Source organism: Protomyctophum bolini (genome assembly GCF_963924005.1).
Source record: "Protomyctophum bolini genome assembly, chromosome: 1".
NCBI classification, from domain to species: domain Eukaryota; kingdom Metazoa; phylum Chordata; class Actinopteri; order Myctophiformes; family Myctophidae; genus Protomyctophum; species Protomyctophum bolini.
Genome location: NC_137862.1, coordinates 51,683,290 through 51,704,302, shown reverse-complemented (window position 1 = coordinate 51,704,302; position 21,013 = coordinate 51,683,290). Strand labels below are relative to the sequence as shown.

The 21,013-nt window shown below is 38.8% G+C and overlaps 1 protein-coding gene across 1 annotated transcript; it reads right to left on the bottom strand.

The window, feature by feature from the left end:
* Positions 1 to 11,072: 11,072 nt before the first annotated feature.
* LOC308320761 (uncharacterized protein) lies at positions 11,073 to 12,691 on the bottom strand (the record flags this gene model as incomplete). Its single annotated transcript, XM_080771422.1, has 3 exons — positions 11,073 to 11,399; positions 11,674 to 11,760; positions 12,303 to 12,691. 3 exons carry the CDS (start codon positions 12,689 to 12,691, stop codon positions 11,375 to 11,377), a joined length of 501 nt encoding a protein of 166 aa, XP_080627548.1. The 3' UTR covers positions 11,073 to 11,374.
* Positions 12,692 to 21,013: the final 8,322 nt, after the last annotated feature.

The window sequence follows — 21,013 nt, the reverse complement described above, 5'->3', positions numbered from 1 at the left end:
CGCCAGCACGCTCAGTGGTACTTATGGGTGGTGAATGATGATGAAGAGAGTGAATGAAACCTGAGAACAATGGGTTGGGTTCATTCATGCAAATGTTGTAACTCTCCGCCCCCAAATAAGACGAGTCAGAAAACACAGCACAGTGGTTCTCAACCAGTGGTCCGGGGACCGTCCAGTGGTCCATGTACCCCTAGTTTGTAACCATATGGACCCAAATTTGAGATTAGCGTAAAATAAACAAGTGTACTGTTAAACATCTACAATTCTGACACAATTAGAGAATGTTGACAACAAAACCGATGAATGATGGCACAGTAGGCTAGAATTTAACATTCTCCAGTGATTATGGCATAAATGCGTTGAATGCATTTTCGAATATTTACAAAATGAAAGTAGAAAATACATGCTTTTCGTTTTATTTCATATGTTTAGATATTTTGCTGTGACACAGTTTGAACACCAGGCCTATAACTGCCCTGAGTATTGCCATTTAATTATATGTGAATGCAGCTTTGATTTTATCCTATTATCAATGAGTTATCAATCTGCCATAAGAAACAGTTTGAACTACTGTATGTGATTTTACTGGTATGACATGAGAACAATAATTACAAGGAAACGAACAACTGAAGCAGTTTTTTATTTGCTAAATAGAGGCAGATACTAATCACAAATACATCAACAATTTCATTCGGCCTATTATTATTTAGACATTATATGAATTAGTATTATTCTTTCTGATATGAGCCTACAGAATGCTAAAATATTAAAAAGCAACAAGTATACTTTGCTGAAGAAATGTGGAGTTTGCCGTGTGAAACAAACCCCTGGTCACCCCTGTGTTTATAATTACTTTATTGACATAAAAAAGCTTATATTATGATGAGATTTGTTGTATACTATAACAATTATCCATAATTGCAAAAGCTTATCCCAAGCTAAAATGTATGTCAATCACTCATTCTTGAGATGAGGGACAAAAGTGGAAAAAACATGTCCCACACATAAGAGCCTTATTTTATGTAAAAAATAAATTAATTCATAAAAATAAAAGCACTTGCAAAGTTAAGTGTAATACAGTTGTGTATTATTATGCCCTTAATTTCATTATAATTGTTTTCATATTCCATCTGAATTAGTTAAAAGCAGGCCCTGTACCCAAAAAGGCCTGTATTTAGCCTGTCCCCAGCAAGTGGCCACAATTTCAAACTGCCAAAAAAGTGTCTAATACTGTCACAATCACATAAATATACATACTAAATTAAAGTAGATTGTCAACAACATAGCAAATAATATACACAGTTAATTTTAATTTATATTTTCTATTAAATATCTCATATCAAATGTTCGTCCCACGTCTCCGTCAACTCCGTCAGGTTTTTTTAAAAGTCTTAAATTAATCAGAAAATATTGTCGACAGATTTAGCCTGAAGACTCCTTTTCCAAGTCCCATTTATATTTGTTGCAACAGTGGAGTACCTGGTCTGACAAGCATTCAATTGTTTGATATTTTAAACAAACAATGTTGATAACAATGTGGTCACAGCTTTTACATGTCAACTCCGTCAGGACATTATTATGATCTTTGTTAAGAATTCCAAAATAATGTTTATTATTTTAGTTTAGGGGTTAGGTTTAGCTAACAAAATTAAGCAAAAACAAAATGGCTACATTGTACTAAAGAGGGTTAAGATGAAAACAAATGCCATTTTGTCAACTCCGTCAGACGTCAACTCCGTCAGATTTTGTGTCTGACGGAGTTGACGTGTATCTGACGGAGTTGACAAAAGTGTTCCTAAAACAATAAAATTATTGTTTTTGAATAATGGGCAGTATTCTAATTTGGCACACAGTTAGAGCATGCCTTAAGGAACATTTTTGGCTATGGGGCCATCACAGATTTGTCTCGTGGTGACCATGGCAGCCATATTACAAAAGAGCCGCCACCTGATGTTATTTTACAATAACTCAAGTTCTACACCACCTAGGATCTTGATTCTGGTGACTAAGACCTCATTTTCAAGGATGAGGGATACAGTGGTACAATTTAGACTTTCCCTGTGACCATGGCAGCCATTTTTCAAAATGGCCGCCACCTGCTGTTATTTTACAATAACTCAAGTTCTACACCACCTAGGATCTTGATTCTGGTGACTAATCATACATTTTCAAGGATGTGGGGTACATTGGTAATATTTAGATTTGTCCTGTGACCATAGCAGCCATTTTTTTTTCAAAATGGCCGCCACCTGCTGTTATTTTACAATAACTCAAGTTTTAGACCACCTAGGATCTTGATTTTGGCGACTAATCATACATTTTAAAAGATGAGAAATACAGTGGTACTATTTAGATTTGTCCTGTGACCATGGCAGCCATTGTTTTTCAAAATGACCACCAACCTGCTGTTATTTTACCAATAACTCAAGTTTTAGACCACCAAGGATCTTGATTCTGGCGACTAATCATTACATTTTCAAGGATGAACTTTCTCTGGGAGAGGTAAGGGCTTATTTCAGGTGCAGGTTGAGTTTCTACTGACAGGACATTAAAAGGAGGTGGGCTTTCTGGCCTTTGACTTGCCCCTTTCAGGTACAGATGCACAGTTTGACTTCACTGGCCACTGCAGGGAACTGTGGGGGAGAAACTTTGGTCTCTTGACACCCCGATTAGGTTCAGGGTTTTTTTTGGTGGAGACTTGCCTTCCATGACATCTTTGCTGCAGCAGTTGATCTCCTTACTGCCAGTGGTGGCACACTCTGGGTCTCTGGGGCATTGTATCTTGGTGGCCTCCTGCCAGTGTTTCTCCATCCTTCTCCTGAGCTCTGTGTTCTGGGGCTCTGTTATAGTCAACTTACATTGTCTTGGCTGGAGATTGCTTTCCTGCAGGGTCCAGCCCAGTCTTGTGCAGATGGCTGCTGGCCCACCTGGAGGCCCCAACCTCACTTGTTCGGTTGGTGTGATTAGGTGGGGTGGTCTTACCCAATCAGGATGAGGGGTTTGACCCTTTCAAACGGCAGTCTGGCCAAGTGTCTGTATTTAGTTGTGAGTTTAGATACAGGATACGATTGCTCACCCAGCCCCAGGTGACATGAGGTGAAGGCTCCTTTGATTTGGTAACATTGCTTTGGTTGACATGCTGGGGACACAGAGAAAGACACTGGTGCCTTCAGTGTCTGCACATCCTGCCTGATGGTCCTGAAGCCAAATCTTCTGTCTTCAGTCTTTCGCTCACTGTTCACTGCTCACTGTTCACCTCACCGAATTTAGCCCAAGGAGTTTGACCCCTAGTTTGGCCATAGACCCCCTAGTTTGGCCATAGCCACTTGCCCAAATGTGCCGACATGTGCTGACCTCATCACATCTGTGATGATGGCTATGGCCGTTTTTAGCCAACGTAGTGTTTTTTGTGCAAAACTAATGCTTGGAATGGATCCAGAATCATGAAAAGCCCCTAGTTTGACATGCCACATGCTACTTAAAGCATAATGAAATTTAGAACATTTAGCCTTATATTGGTTGTTGATGGTACCCAACTTTCAGCAGCTGTCAAACATGCCCCTAGGGTGGTCAAATAGAAACCAATGTGGGATATGTTAGTAGACACCTTTACAAACATTGGTGAAGAAAATTCTTGGTAAGAAATGTATTCACAGATTTTATATTATTCTGATAATATTCCCTGAGTAAATTGGTAAAATAATAGCAGGTCCACCATTTTTGAAAATGTCTACCATCCATGGTCACAGGATAAATCTAAATAGTACAACTGTATTCCTCACCCTTGAAAATGTATGATTAGTCACCAGAATCAAGATCCTAGGTGGTGTAGAACTTGAGTTATTGGGAAATAACAGAAGGTTGGCGGCCATTTTGAAAAATGTCTACCATGGTCACAGGACAAATCTAAATAGTACCAATGTATCCCACATCCTTGAAAATGTATGATTAGTCACCAGAATCAAGATCCTAGGTGGTGTAGAACTTGAGTTATTGGGAAATAACAGAAAGTTGGCGGCCATTTTGAAAAATGGCTGCCATGTTCACAGGGCAAATCTAAATAGTACCACTGTATTCCTCATCCTTGAAAATGTGGGATTAGTCACCAGAATCAAGTTCCTAGGTGGTCTAGAACCTAAATCAGTTAAACTTGTCAACTCCGTCAGATGTTCGTCAACTCCGTCAGACGTTCGTCCCGTGATGTTTTTGTTAATTTCCAAAGAAATAGAAAATTCGCTGTCAAATCTTTTGTGCTTATGTATTGAAACACCAACTGAAATGATACGTAATGATGATATTATTATTTTTTACATGGTTTTCATGTTATAATATTGAAAATAAAGGTTGAAATGACGGTTTTGAGAAATTGGATATTTCATAATAGTGTGATATTGGAACAAAATAATATTAAAAGATTTGTATTACTTAACTTGATTACTGAAAGCCATTATAAGATAACTGAGGACTTTATATTATTGTTGAAATGATAAAATTCAATTAAAAGGGATTTTAGTGTGTCTGACGGAGTTGACATGAATCAGGTATTAAGTGCATAAATGTCCCATTTTAGAAAGAAATGTTATGCGAAAAACCTGTTCCTTCTCAAGATTGGTAGTTGAGACCTGTGTCTACAAATACATCTATTTGATTTGAATGTATCTTAAAAAAAAAAAAAATCCAGTTTGAAAAAAGTTTTGTCCCTTATCTCAAGAATGGGTGCAATATATGTGACATATATGGATCATTGTTTAATTGTTTTCTTTCTTTTATTCTCGTGGTTTTGTAAGTTGGATTTCCCAGCTCAGTTGCTAGTGCAACAGATCTGTATACACATAATTTATATGTGGGGGATAATCATGTGATTTGTAGCTCTGCTGAAACTCCTCAAAGAACATTAAAATGGTCTCAGTCATGCATAATGTGACCATTAGCAGGTGATCTATTCTATTTGATGATCAGCATCATATTCTTCTATTCTATCCAAAGCCAGACAACCATGTGATTAACGTGTTTAATCTCCTCATTTGAATGCATTATCTATGATAAAATGATCAGCCATCATCATTTAGCCAATTCACATTTGAACCGGATGATTAATTATTTCTTCATTATTTTGCATTCAAATTACTTTGAATGAAAGCTTAATCACAGCCCATTGAAACTAATTTCACACTCCTGAGACCCACATTCCTTCAGATTGACTCTTCAGATTAACTCTGTTCACTGTGGACACATTACCATTATGCACAGAATACTGTTTCAATTTACAATTTAGGCAGATGCTCTTAACCCAGAGCAACTTAAAGTATGCTTACAGTAAGCAGATCGTTTCACTGGGATAAGACATAAAACAATTTGAGTGTATCATAAATACAAACAAAACAAACAGGAAATGAGTCAGTTGAGCAAATCTATAAAATATAACGAAAGTCTACCTATGTATTAAGCTTACAATTACAAAAGTGTGAATCTGAACACTTCATTGTCAGACCTTAAAAGTAAAATAAAGGTGAAACTCAGAGGTGAAAGGCCCATAGAAGAAAAACACTCAAACATTACTGTTCACACTGCAATACATACACATCAATACAAGCATCATGTTATACTATACTCTACTATAATGAATTTTATCATTATTAGTTTCATTCATTTGCTGTACATATATTCTTATTTGCATTCAGGCAACAGTGGCCAAATCCTTCCCCCCCACCTATCAACAAAATACCTTGGTAAAGGGGTTACCCGATTGGTCAGAGAGGGCCCTAAATACCCTGACTAGACTGCATATATAGTCAGTGTTTTCTTCAGAGCAGATCATCTGAATCTAGAGGTGGAAGCAGCAGCATCTTCACTAAGTACCCTGACTAGACTGCATATAGGCTATAGTGGGGTGTTTTCTTCAGAGCAGATCATCTGAATCTACAGAAAGAAGCAGGAGAAAGATCGAGGACTCAACAAACACACCATGACTACATTAATGACCAGGAGACAACAGGAGAGCAAAGGATTAAAACTCAAAGTAGGAGGTCTGAAAAAGCATCGCTTTGAACCATACCAGCGCTCTTCAAAGACAAGTACAGGTGAGGTTCAATGACCAAAGAAGTAAAAAAAAAAACTTTTATTACTGCAAACATTTAATGCTTAACTGTGAGCATAACCATAATTGTATTAGTATAGTCTCTGAGTCACATATAGTAAATATATACAGATAGCCTATAATGATTTCTGAAGCAACTGCTAGTTAAACTAAAAGTGGAGATACATTATATCTCAAAGATGCCAATGGTATGCCATTAAGGATTGAAGAGAACTCTGGTTGATCTGTATCATAATCCATAATTGACTCTAAATTATCTGTCTCTCTCCTCTCTCTTTAGGTGGTTCCATGGTCAAAGCCATCCGACACTCCAGCATGTCGTCCAGCTCTGAACCAGAGTGGGACACAGATGAGCCGGACGTGTTCATCTCTGAAGATGTCCCGTCGCCAGCGGTCTACATTGACATCCTGACCACCAGCTCCCCTGTGCACTTTGACACAGAGTGGGGCAACGTCATCGTCCCTTCCCCGGCCGTTTACGTTGACATCCTGACCACGTCCGCCCCCCAACTACAACACGCCATCGTGTCCAGTACCAGCTCCTCCTCCCAAAACTCTGATGACCCAGGGTTGGATTCAGAGAGTTGCATAGCCGAGCAGGACATGCTGGATGAAGGCCAGTACATCGTCACAAGCTTCATGGAGGAAGGGGGCTACGGGATGGTGGCCAAAGCCGTCAACACACGTACATGTGACATGGTGGCCATCAAGATAATAAAGAAACGCAAGAATTACGACGAAGTGGCAGAACACGAGGTAAGGCATTGCTTTGGGGACTTTTAAAAAAAATATTTTTTTATATGACGCCGTGTCTAAATTTGTCTTCTTGTATTCCCAGATGGCCATGTTGCAAAAGCTAAGAGTCCTGGACCCTGACACGTGTGGAATAGTGAAATTTCACGACAGCTTTGTCCACAACGGATTGAGATGCATGGTGTTTGAGTCTTTGGATGTCGATCTCCTGGAATTTGTGAACGGGAGAGATACTCGTCTGTCCATGGCGGAGATGAGACCCATCGTCCAGCAGGTATGAGTTTGAAATGAGAAGTGATGACAACAATATTGAATTAAATTCCACAACTCCTTTGCTGCAGTGCACCTATTAATCATCATGCTCTTTGTTCTTTCATTTCAGCTTGCCATTACACTCCAGGCCCTGAAGGGAATCGGTCTGATCCATGCAGACATCAAACTGGAGAACATCATGCTGGTGAACCAACGAGAACAACCCCTCAGAGTCAAAGTCATTGACTTTGGTCTGGCTGTTCCTGTCTCTGAGACCAAGCGACGGGCGATCAAGCCAATTCTGGAGTACAGGTGGGTTCTACTATTGGACAATGTATTAAATTAATGTGTTTTTACTGAAAGCACGTGAAAGAAAACATTTAATGAATGCATTTGACGAAATGGTTATTGCATTGCTATAAAATGTCATTTTATTTTACATCCCACAGAGCACCAGAAGTATTCCTGGGCCTCCCACTCACAGAGGCACTTGACATGTGGTCACTGGGCTGTGTCGTGGCTAACGTGATGCTGAGCAAGGATTTAATCAGTGGGGTCACCAAATACGATGTGGTGAGTAATCTATTGATGAACTGCACATTTAAAACAGAATGCTTTCAGACTCTACTCTGAACAAACACTGTAATTACATGTTCTTCTTAGATCTGGGAGTTTACTTAAGACTGTATCCTCTGTTTTTTTTCCTTCTGTAGCTTCAATCCATCTTCTCGATGCTTGGTATGCCAGCACAATCTCTCCTGGATGTCGGACTAAAAACCTGCAGCTATTTCATCAAGGACAACAATATGTGGAGATTTATGGTATGACTGCCCACACACACTTGGTGTAATAACATCCTCTCTTATATTCAAGTATCCTTGCACATGTATATTCATTCAAATCCCTGAACCTAACTTTAGCTTTTGTTTTGTTTTTATATAGAAACCAGAGGAGTATTATGTAGGGGGAGAGGTCGAAGCAGAAGATGAAGACGAGGATGAGGATGACGAGAGCTCACTGGAAGAGGTGTTTTACTTCCTGCACGACGATGCCGACGAAACGTCTTGTGCCGTTGTCTTCATGGACCTGTTGAAACGGATGCTTCACCTGGATCCAGAGGAGAGGATAACACCTGAGCAGGTGTTGGACCATCCCTTCATCACCACCAAGCCAAGTCCCAACTAGTCTCTCTCGACAGACGGATTCAACGGAAAAAGGGGACGGATTCAACGGAAAAAGGGGCACTGTTTTTCCTTTATTTTTTTACGATGAGTCCCACCAAGCTTTTTTTTTTTGGTGAAACAATTTGAACGCACAACAGACTCAATGGATAGATTACACTCCATGGTACTGTCACGTACTGTATGGCTGTTAAGAGACTGAATTTGCATCTGCTGCTGCAAATGTTTGACTACTTGCAATAGAAGCATTTCTAATTGTATTTATTATTCCCATGCCCATTATATTAGACATTTTCTATTAGACATTGTGTTACGTTCACACCATTGGCTGCATTCCAACTGAGAGAAGAAATAGGCACATTACATTTTGTAAATACTTGTTCTATTGATATATGTTTTAAGTTGTAAACATGGTTGAAATAAAACGTAACTCTTTTAAAACATTTTTATATTTCCAGTTATATCTCTACATTGATTGAATAGGCTACTAGGTAGAAAGTCCTTGTGGTCATGTTTTTACAGCCCTGAAAGGTGAATTTACATGCCTGTTTTAAAGGAATCCCCATTTTTAAAGGATGGGGTCCCTTATGGGGTGAATTAATATAATGTGATATTGTATTAATATTCTAATATAAATCACTACTAGAGTGTTTGGTCAGTAACACAAGTCTCGCCATCTCTTTCATAAACTCTCTCTTTTGTGAAATAATAAGAATACATGTAGGCCTGCCACTTTAACAGTTAGGGGAGAGCAGGGTCGGTTGATGCGCATTTTACTAATCCCTCCCTGCACAGAGATTAATTAATTTCAAGTAACCAAACTTTTTTGTGAACAAGATACACTTGTCCTCTCCCATTACCCCGAGTGTTTTTTAATTTTGGTGAAATGAGTCGGACGCAATCGGCAAGCAAAGAAAAAAAACCTTTCGTCCTGTCAAAAGCAAGATCAAGGACGAAAGACGCGGAAGTAAGAGCGAGATCACTTTGCTTGCCGATTGCGTCCGACTCGTTTCACCAAAATTAAAAAACACTCTGGATAATGGGAGAGGACAAGTGTATCTTGTTCACAAAAAAGTTTGGTTACTTGAAATTAATTAATCTCTGTGCAGGGAGGGAATTAGTAAAATGCGCGTCAACCGACCTGTCTCTCTTCCAGTCTCCGCTACTTAAAGCGTGCAAAAACACAAAAGGGTCTGTAGCTCCGTCAATTTTAGGCGGAAATGGATAATTTTTTGTCTGCAAGGCTTTCGGGCACTGTGGAATCGAATGACGTCACCGGAAATATGCGACGAAAAGGCGTTGTATGGTATCCAGTCCGAGGTGCAACCGTCCTACCGCACCAACTGACCCCGTTCTCCCCTACTTTCCACCAGTGAAACTCACCCATAGACGAAGCAGAACGTAGCCCGACACACCACCACAGAGTTCACCATGTAGGTGGCGTTGACTCTCTTGGTGCACCGAGTCAGACTCATCTCACTGATCTCAGAGTCGTTCATGGAGGTCTTGATTATCCCCAGGAGGACCAGGTCCCGCTGGTTCCTGGACAAGGCTGCGGTCTTCCTGCGGGTCTCCCAGATCACCGTCGGGTCCAGGTTCTGACTGCATGAAGCAGAAGTCACGGCGGGTTCCTGCTGCCGATCCGAGTTCTCATTGCTGTTGTGTTTTCGTTGGCATTTGCAATCAAAGTTTCGGATCTTTTCCATTTCTGCTGCTGCTCGACGTGCTCGTCGTTCAGAAGCCAAGCGGTAGATGTCAATCATTGTCAGTTTATTGGCAATGACATGGAAGACAAAAAATAATATATAATACACTGCAAATAAATGATAATATACTAATCTAAATTGGAGTAGAATATCATCAGATTATACCTTCAAGTAAAATACAGATGATTGAATGAAACATTCATAAAGTAATTGCTGTAATCTCTAATTTGTTTCTGCTTCATTTTAATTTATTTATTCTGGACCTTTTCACAGTTTGACTGTGAATTACTTTTAAGGTCTGGCAATAAAGTATTCAGATTCACACACACATTAGATTTGAGCTTAATGTAAATCGCTCTGAGCTTAATGTAAATCGCTCTGGATTAAGAGCGTCTGCTAAATGCCTAAATTGTAAATTGTAAATTGTAGCTAGGCTTGGGCTATAGTTTTGCTCAACCAACTCTAGTGCTGTCTTGGGTTCAATCAACTCTGAGTGTGCAAATGGATGGATTGTCTGACTTGGAGCACTCTGGTTTCAATGTGTTGTGATTAAGTATTTAGAATGAAGAAAACCTGCATTCTTTCACCTGGTTCAAATGTAAAATAAGCTAAATGATGATGGCTGATGCTTCAGTCACTATAGACAATGCATTCAAATGCAGAGATTAAACATGTTAATGGTCACTGGTTGGACACATCACCTGTTAATGATCACATTATGGATGAACTGAGACCATTTGTTGCACAGAGAATCTCTATTCTATATCCTATAATGCAGCTACAAGCTGTATTGTCCTTAAACCTTAATTATTAAGAATTAATCTAATGCTTGTGGTTAAAACGTATATATAGTAACTATACTTTTATGAGATTGTATCCTTTTTTATATTGTTGCGAGATTGTATTTATATTTGATGGTTACTTTATTCATTTTAGTCATCATTTTACTTTACTCTGATGTCATATAGTATGAACCTGTATAATGTAACAAAGTCTGATCAAAGAGCAACAATAAACATCAGTAAGTGAAAATAATAAAATGGGTTTGCACTTGTTTATTTTCACATGGGCCTACTTGATAACATCCCCAGTCTCCAAGTTGGCCAACTAAATTCACATACATGAATATATAAAAAGGGCATATGTGACCAACTCTTAAAAAAATAAAAACATCATGCTACAATTTCCATCATAAAGTAGCCATAGCCATGTTGGAACATTATAGGACACTATATAATGTCTAACAACATTGTATGTGCAGTGTTGGTATAAACTATAAAAAATCTTCTAACGTGATGTGATTCATGTCCAGTCCAGAAGGGGCAGACACTAGAATAGTGTAGGAGGAAAGATACGTCCAGTTTAGATCTGCTGAAGAAACTGCATCACTCACTGTCCTCAAAGCTGGGCCTGGAGTAGAATCAAACATTTAAACATTGTTCCACTGTTACAATACATGCATCATGTTCACAGAATACTGCCATGTTCATGAAACATGATGAATAAGATAGCCAATATGATGTTTTTGCATAGTTCTGTATGTCATTAAATGTTCAGATTTAATTGAGGATAAAGGACCCGAATGGAAACAAGCCATAGTGGTTTTAAAACCTATTGGACTTTTTCTGCAAACTGTTAATAAAGTATGCAATCAATTAAATCAATCCATGTCCATGATAATGACCTGTGTAGCTTCCTCAGCCTCTGGCGTGGTTTTAAACCATTCTCCACGTAGTGTTGCCTCAGGGCGTTGAGTTCAGCGTTTCTGATCCTGGACAAAAGAAACACATACAAACACCTTGGTTTTAAAAACACAGATTTAGCTACTGTTCCAGACTGGATAACAACTACTAACTAGCATATCTGATAATTAAGGTTGGACTTGCCCAGTGGTGGAATAAGTACTCACATGAATACGTATCAATACTGTAGTATTTCTTTACTTGACTAAAAGTACAAAAAGGTATTGCCAGCAATGTGTAGGCTACTGTCTTAAAGTAGGCTACTCATTGTGCAGACAGCAGAGTGTAACAAATAATTGGCATGGACGGTGGAGTAAAAGTAGCCTAGGCCTACTATAAACTAGACACAATATTTTCCTCTGAGATGTAGAGGAGTAGTCGAGGTTGGCATTGTTTCTTTATTGTCAATGGACTGTGTGATGTTTGTTAGTATACGTTTTCTGTATCCTGACACATCCGAAAAAGTATCCATCTATTGGGAATTGAAAATAAACTAGTTGATATATTGTACCAAAGTACAATACATGTAGGCCTGCCACTTTAACAGTTACTTTCCACCAGTGAAACTCACCCATAGACGAAGCAGAACGTAGCCCGACACACCACCACAGAGTTCACCATGTAGGTGGCGTTGACTCTCTTGGTGCACCGAGTCAGACTCATCTCACTGATCTCAGAGTCGTTCATGGAGGTCTTGATTATCCCCAGGAGGACCAGGTCCCGCTGGTTCCTGGACAAGGCTGCGGTCTTCCTGCGGGTCTCCCAGATCACCGTCGGGTCCAGGTTCTGACTGCATGAAGCAGAAGTCACGGCGGGTTCCTGCTGCCGATCCGAGTTCTCATTGCTGTTGTGTTTTCGTTGGCATTTGCAATCAAAGTTTCGGATCTTTTCCATTTCTGCTGCTGCTCGACGTGCTCGTCGTTCAGAAGCCAAGCGGTAGATGTCTTCAATGGTAGCCATTGGTCAAGATTGAATACGGTGTTTTACTAAACTAACCGCCAGCACGCTCAGTGGTACTTATGGGTGGTGAATGAAACCTGAGAACAATGGGTTTGGTTCATTCATGCAAATGTTGTAACTCTCCGCCCCCAAATAAGACGAGTCAGAAAACACAGCACAGTGGTTCTCAACCAGTGGTCCGGGGACCGTCCAGTGGTCCATGTAACCCTAGTTTGTAACCATATGGACCCAAATTTGAGATTAGCGTAAAATAAACAAGTGTACTGTTAAACATCTACAATTCTGACACAATTAGAGAATGTTGACAACAAAACCGTAGGCTAGAATGTAACATTCTCCAGTGATTATGGCATAAATGCGTTTAATGCATTTTCGAATATTTACAAAATGAAAGTAGAAAATACATGCTTTTCGTTTTATTTCATATGTTTAGATATTTTGCTGTGACACAGTTTGAACACCAGGCCTATAACTGCCCTGAGTATTGCCATTTAATATATGTGAATGCAGCTTTGATTTTATCCTATTATCAATGAGTTATCAATCTGCCATAAGAAACAGTTTGAACTACTGTATGTGATTTTACTGGTATGACATGAGAACAATAATTACAAGGAAACGAACAACTGAAGCAGTTTTTTATTTGCTAAATAGAGGCAGATACTAATCACAAATACATCAACAATTTCATTCGGCCTATTATTATTTAGACATTATATGAATTAGTATTATTCTTTCTGATATGAGCCTACAGAATGCTAAAATATTAAAAAGCAACAAGGAGTCTTTGCTGAAGAAATGTGGAGATTGCAAACCCCTGGTCACCCCTGTGTTTATAATTACTTTATTGACATAAAAAAGCTTATATTATGATGAGATTTGTTGTATACTATAACAATTATCCATAATTGCAAAAGCTTATCCCAAGCTAAAATGTATGTCAATATATGTGACATATATGGATCATTGTTTAATTGTTTTCTTTCTTTTATTCTCGTGGTTTTGTAAGTTGGATTTCCCAGCTCAGTTGCTAGTGCAACAGATCTGTATACACATAATTTATATGTGGGGGATAATCATGTGATATGTAGCTCTGCTGAAACTCCTCAGAGAACATTAAAATGTTGTGTTTTCGTTGGCATTTGCAATCAAAGTTTCGGATCTTTTCCATTTCTGCTGCTGCTCGACGTGCTCGTCGTTCAGAAGCCAAGCGGTAGATGTCTTCAATGGTAGCCATTGGTCAAGATTGAATACGGTGTTTTACTAAACTAACCGCCAGCACGCTCAGTGGTACTTATGGGTGGTGAATGATGATGAAGAGAGTGAATGAAACCTGAGAACAATGGGTTGGGTTCATTCATGCAAATGTTGTAACTCTCCGCCCCCAAATAAGACGAGTCAGAAAACACAGCACAGTGGTTCTCAACCAGTGGTCCGGGGACCGTCCAGTGGTCCATAGTACCCCTAGTTTGTAACCATATGGACCCAAATTTGAGATTAGCGTAAAATAAACAAGTGTACTGTTAAACATCTACAATTCTGACACAATTAGAGAATGTTGACAACAAAACCGATGAATGATGGCACAGTAGGCTAGAATTTAACATTCTCCAGTGATTATGGCATAAATGCGTTGAATGCATTTTCGAATATTTACAAAATGAAAGTAGAAAATACATGCTTTTCGTTTTATTTCATATGTTTAGATATTTTGCTGTGACACAGTTTGAACACCAGGCCTATAACTGCCCTGAGTATTGCCATTTAATTATATGTGAATGCAGCTTTGATTTTATCCTATTATCAATGAGTTATCAATCTGCCATAAGAAACAGATTGAACTACTGTATGTGATTTTACTGGTATGACATGAGAACAATAATTACAAGGAAACGAACAACTGAAGCAGTTTTTTATTTGCTAAATAGAGGCAGATACTAATCACAAATACATCAACAATTTCATTCGGCCTATTATTATTTAGACATTATATGAATTAGTATTATTCTTTCTGATATGAGCCTACAGAATGCTAAAATATTAAAAAGCAACAAGGAGTCTTTGCTGAAGAAATGTGGAGTTTGCCGTGTGAAACAAACCCCTGGTCACCCCTGTGTTTATAATTACTTTATTGACATAAAAAAGCTTATATTATGATGAGATTTGTTGTATACTATAACAATTATCCATAATTGCAAAAGCTTATCCCAAGCTAAAATGTATGTCAATATATGTGACATATATGGATCATTGTTTAATTGTTTTCTTTCTTTTATTCTTGTGGTTTTGTAAGTTGGATTTCCCAGCTCAGTTGCTAGTGCAACAGATCTGTATACACATAATTTATATGTGGGGGATAATCATGTGATATGTAGCTCTGCTGAAACTCCTCAGAGAACATTAAAATGGTCTCAGTCATGCATAATGTGACCATTAGCAGGTGATCTATTCTATTTGATGATCAGCATCATATTCTTCTATTCTATCCAAAGCCAGACAACCATGTGATTAACGTGTTTAATCTCCTCATTTGAATGCATTATCTATGATAAAATGATCAGCCATCATCATTTAGCCAATTCACATTTGAACCGGATGATTAATTATTTCTTCATTATTTTGCATTCAAATTACTTTGAATGAAAGCTTAATCACAGCCCATTGAAACTAATTTCACACTCCTGAGACCCACATTCCTTCAGATTGACTCTTCAGATTAACTCTGTTCACTGTGGACACATTACCATTATGCACAGAATACTGTTTCAATTTACAATTTAGGCAGATGCTCTTAACCCAGAGCAACTATATGCTTACAGTAAGCAGATCGTTTCACTGGGATAAGACATAAAACAATTTGAGTGTATCATAAATACAAACAAAACAAACAGGAAATGAGTCAGTTGAGCAAATCTATAAAATATAACGAAAGTCTACCTATGTATTAAGCTTACAATTACAAAAGTGTGAATCTGAACACTTCATTGTCAGACCTTAAAAGTAAAATAAAGGTGAAACTCAGAGGTGAAAGGCCCATAGAAGAAAAACACTCAAACATTACTGTTCACACTGCAATACATACACATCAATACAAGCATCATGTTATACTATACTCTACTATAATGAATTTTATCATTATTAGTTTCATTCATTTGCTGTACATATATTCTTATTTGCATTCAGGCAACAGTGGCCAAATCCTTCCCCCCCACCTATCAACAAAATACCTTGGTAAAGGGGTTACCCGATTGGTCAGAGAGGGCCCTAAATACCCTGACTAGACTGCATATATAGTCAGTGTTTTCTTCAGAGCAGATCATCTGAATCTAGAGGTGGAAGCAGCAGCATCTTCACTAAGTACCCTGACTAGACTGCATATAGGCTATAGTGGGGTGTTTTCTTCAGAGCAGATCATCTGAATCTACAGAAAGAAGCAGGAGAAAGATCGAGGACTCAACAAACACACCATGACTACATTAATGACCAGGAGACAACAGGAGAGCAAAGGATTAAAACTCAAAGTAGGAGGTCTGAAAAAGCATCGCTTTGAACCATACCAGCGCTCTTCAAAGACAAGTACAGGTGAGGTTCAATGACCAAAGAAGTAAAAAAAAAACTTTTATTACTGCAAACATTTAATGCTTAACTGTGAGCATAACCATAATTGTATTAGTATAGTCTCTGAGTCACATATAGTAAATATATACAGATAGCCTATAATGATTTCTGAAGCAACTGCTAGTTAAACTAAAAGTGGAGATACATTATATCTCAAAGATGCCAATGGTATGCCATTAAGGATTGAAGAGAACTCTGGTTGATCTGTATCATAATCCATAATTGACTCTAAATTATCTGTCTCTCTCCTCTCTCTTTAGGTGGTTCCATGGACAAAGCCATCCGACACTCCAGCATGTCGTCCAGCTCTGAACCAGAGTGGGACACAGATGAGCCGGACGTGTTCATCTCTGAAGATGTCCCGTCGCCAGCGGTCTACATTGACATCCTGACCACCAGCTCCCCCGTGCACTTTGACACAGAGTGGGGCAACGTCATCGTCCCTTCCCCGGCCGTTTACGTTGACATCCTGACCACGTCCGCCCCCCAACTACAACACGCCATCGTGTCCAGTACCAGCTCCTCCTCCCAAAACTCTGATGACTCAGGGTTGGATTCAGAGAGTTGCATAGCCGAGCAGGACATGCTGGATGAAGGCCAGTACATCGTCACAAGCTTCATGGAGGAAGGGGGCTACGGGATGGTGGCCAAAGCCGTCAACACACGTACATGTGACATGGTGGCCATCAAGATAATAAAGAAACGCAAGAATTACGACGAAGTGGCAGAACACGAGGTAAGGCATTGCTTTGGGGACTTTTCAAAAAAATATTTTTTTATATGACGCCGTGTCTAAATTTGTCTTCTTGTATTCCCAGATGGCCATGTTGCAAAAGCTAAGAGTCCTGGACCCTGACACGTGTGGAATAGTGAGATTTCACGACAGCTTTGTCCACAACGGATTGAGATGCATGGTGTTTGAGTCTTTGGATGTCGATCTCCTGGAATTTGTGAACGGGAGAGATACTCGTCTGTCCATGGCGGAGATGAGACCCATCGTCCAGCAGGTATGAGTTTGAAATGAGAAGTGATGACAACAATATTGAATTAAATTCCACAACTCCTTTGCTGCAGTGCACCTATTAATCATCATGCTCTTTGTTTTTGCATTCAGCTTGCCATTACACTCCAGGCCCTGAAGGGAATCGGTCTGATCCATGCAGACATCAAACTGGAGAACATCATGCTGGTGAACCAACGAGAACAACCCCTCAGAGTCAAAGTCATTGACTTTGGTCTGGCTGTTCCCGTCTCTGAGACCAAGCGACGGGCGATCAAGCCAATTCTGGAGTACAGGTGGGTTCTACTATTGGACAATGTATTCAATTAATGTGTTTTTACTGAAAGCACGTGAAAGAAAACATTTAATGAATGCATTTGACGAAATGGTTATTGCATTGCTATAAAATGTCATTTTATTTTACATCCCACAGAGCACCAGAAGTATTCCTGGGCCTCCCACTCACAGAGGCACTTGACATGTGGTCACTGGGCTGTGTCGTGGCTAACGTGATGCTGAGCAAGGATTTAATCAGTGGGGTCACCAAATACGATGTGGTGAGTAATCTATTGATGAACTGCACATTTAAAACAGAATGCTTTCAGACTCTACTCTGAACAAACACTGTAATTACATGTTCTTCTTAGATCTGGGAGTTTACTTAAGACTGTATCCTCTGTTTTTTTTCCTTCTGTAGCTTCAATCCATCTTCTCGATGCTTGGTATGCCAGCACAATCTCTCCTGGATGTCGGACTAAAAACCTGCAGCTATTTCATCAAGGACAACAATATGTGGAGATTTAAGGTATGACTGCCCACACACACTTGGTGTAATAACATCCTCTCTTATATTCAAGTATCCTTGCACATGTATATTCATTCAAATCCCTGAACCTAACTTTAGCTTTTGTTTTGTTTTTATATAGAAACCAGAGGAGTATTATGTAGGGGGAGAGGTCGAAGCAGAAGATGAAGACGAGGATGAGGATGACGAGAGCTCACTGGAAGAGGTGTTTTACTTCCTGCACGACGATGCCGACGAAACGTCTTGTGCCGTCGTCTTCATGGACCTGTTGAAACGGATGCTTCACCTGGATCCAGAGGAGAGGATAACACCTGAGCAGGTGTTGGACCATCCCTTCATCACCACCAAGCCAAGTCCCAACTAGTCTCTCTCGACAGACGGATTCAACGGAAAAAGGGGACGGATTCAACGGAAAAAGGGGCACTGTTTTTCCTTTATTTTTTTACGATGAGTCCCACCAAGCTTTTTTTTTTTGGTGAAACAATTTGAACGCACAACAGACTCAATGGATAGATTACACTCCATGGTACTGTCACGTACTGTATGGCTGTTAAGAGACTGAATTTGCATCTGCTGCTGCAAATGTTTGACTACTTGCAATAGAAGCATTTCTAATTGTATTTATTATTCCCATGCACATTATATTAGACATTTTATATTAGACATTGTGTTACGTTCACACCATTGGCTGCATTCCAACTGAGAGAAGAAATAGGCACATTACATTTTGTAAATACTTGTTCTATATGTTTTGTTGTAAACATGGTTGAAATAAAACGTAACTCTTTTAAAACATTTTGATATTTTCCAGTTATATCTCTACATTGATTGAATAGGCTACTAGGTAGAAAGTCCTTGTGGTCATGTTTTTACAGCCCTGAAAGGTGAATTTACATGCCTGTTTTAAAGGAATCCCCATTTTTAAGGGATGGGGTCCCTTATGGGGTGAATTAATATAATGTGATATTGTATTAATATTCTAATATAAATCACTACTAGAGTGTTTGGTCAGTAACACAAGTCTCGCCATCTCTTTCATAAACTTTCTCTTTTGTGAAATAATAAGAATACCAGATAGTGATAGCAAATATAATAGTAAATAATAGGCTACACTGTGAAATGAGGCTAATTTAAGTCAAATGCATCAATCCCTGTCAATTTATTGGCAATGACATGAAGACAAAATAAGAATATATAATATACAGCAAATAAATGATATTTCCAATAAATAAATGTAATTTCCAATGACTAATCTACATTGGAGTAGAATATCATCAGATTATGATATTCTAATTCAGACCTTCAAGTAAAATACAGATGATTTAATGAAACATTCAGTAGTAATTGCTGTAATCTGCTTTAATTTGTTTCTGCTTCATTTTAACTTAGTTTTTCTGGGCCTTTTCACAGTTTGACTGTGAATTACTTTTAAGTTCTGGCAATAAAGTATTCAGATTCACACACCCATTAGATTTGAGCTAGACTTGGGCTATATTTTGCTCGCTCAACCAATACTAATGCTGTCTTGGGTTCATTCAACTCTGAGTGTACTACAAATGGATGGAGTCACAGACCCATTAAAGGGTCCATTTGTTTCCAAACGATATCATTTAGGACCCAGACCCCACTTTGGGAACCACTGCCTTACAGTGTAGGACTTAATTGTCCTTTATTGTTCAGGGGTGTGTTGTTGTGAAGGGACTTGGAGCACTCTGGTTTCAATGTGTTGTGATTAAGTATTTGGAATGAAGAAAGCCTGCATTCTTTCACCTGGTTCAAATGTAAAATAGGCTAAATGATGATGGCTGATGCTTCAGTCACTATAGACAATGCATTAAAATGCAGAGGTTAAACGTGTTAATGGTCACTGGTTGTCTGGCATTGGACACATCACCTGTTAATGATCACATTATGGATGAACTGAGACAATTTTTCTTGCGCAGATAATCTCTATTCTATATCCTATAATGCAGCTACAAGCTGTATTGTCCTTAAACCTTGAATTAATCTGATGCTTGATGATGCACTAGATAATGGCAATAATAGCAACTATAATTTTATGAGATTGTAGGCCTATCCTTGTTTATATTTTTGCGAGATTGTATCCTTGTTTATATTGTTGCGAGATGAATTGTATTGATATTTTTTACTTTAATTCATTTTAGTCATCATTTTAATTTACTCTGGAACAGGTCAATACAAAAATCTGCTAAATATTGTAAATGTAATCTAAAGCAAATCCACATGTCAAATTACATAATAGCCGAGTAAATCTATGAAAAAAGCACCTTACCCCAAAATAAATTGCAACAAAAGGTTTCTCAACTGTTTTTTTGTAGTAGTACTAGTAGGTGTCCCTAATAACATACTAAAAGTTTACCAAAGTTTGACCACCCGAAAGGTGTTATTTTCAAGATGGCGTCCAAGATCGCCAAAAAAATCATTAAAATAGCTTAACTCCTTCATTATTTATCGTAGACAAATATTTTTTGTGTCTAACCCTATGTCTTTGGGGCCTGTGAATCCAGTGGACTTGTCCAAATGGCAGAGATACAATTAGATCATTGTGAAATCCAATATTATGTGTGTGACTCTATTAAAACCCTCTGAAATGGACACCCGTTTTCATGTAGTCCCCCAAATGTGATGTTGTAGGGGCGTGGCATGAACCACATGAAATAGATTTTTAGGAAGGCTTTCTTTCTTTTTCTTTCTCACCTTTATTTATACTCGGAATACAGGATAGCAGTGCCAGTGTGCTCACAGGGGCTGACAGATTTGACAGTCATTTCAGCTAGTGGCAAAGCATGCTAAAATGGTAGCCTGAATGGAGAAACTTGCAAAATTTGCCATGAAGCATTAAGAGATGCTTCTGATGTGGTTGAAGTCCGTCAGAAGG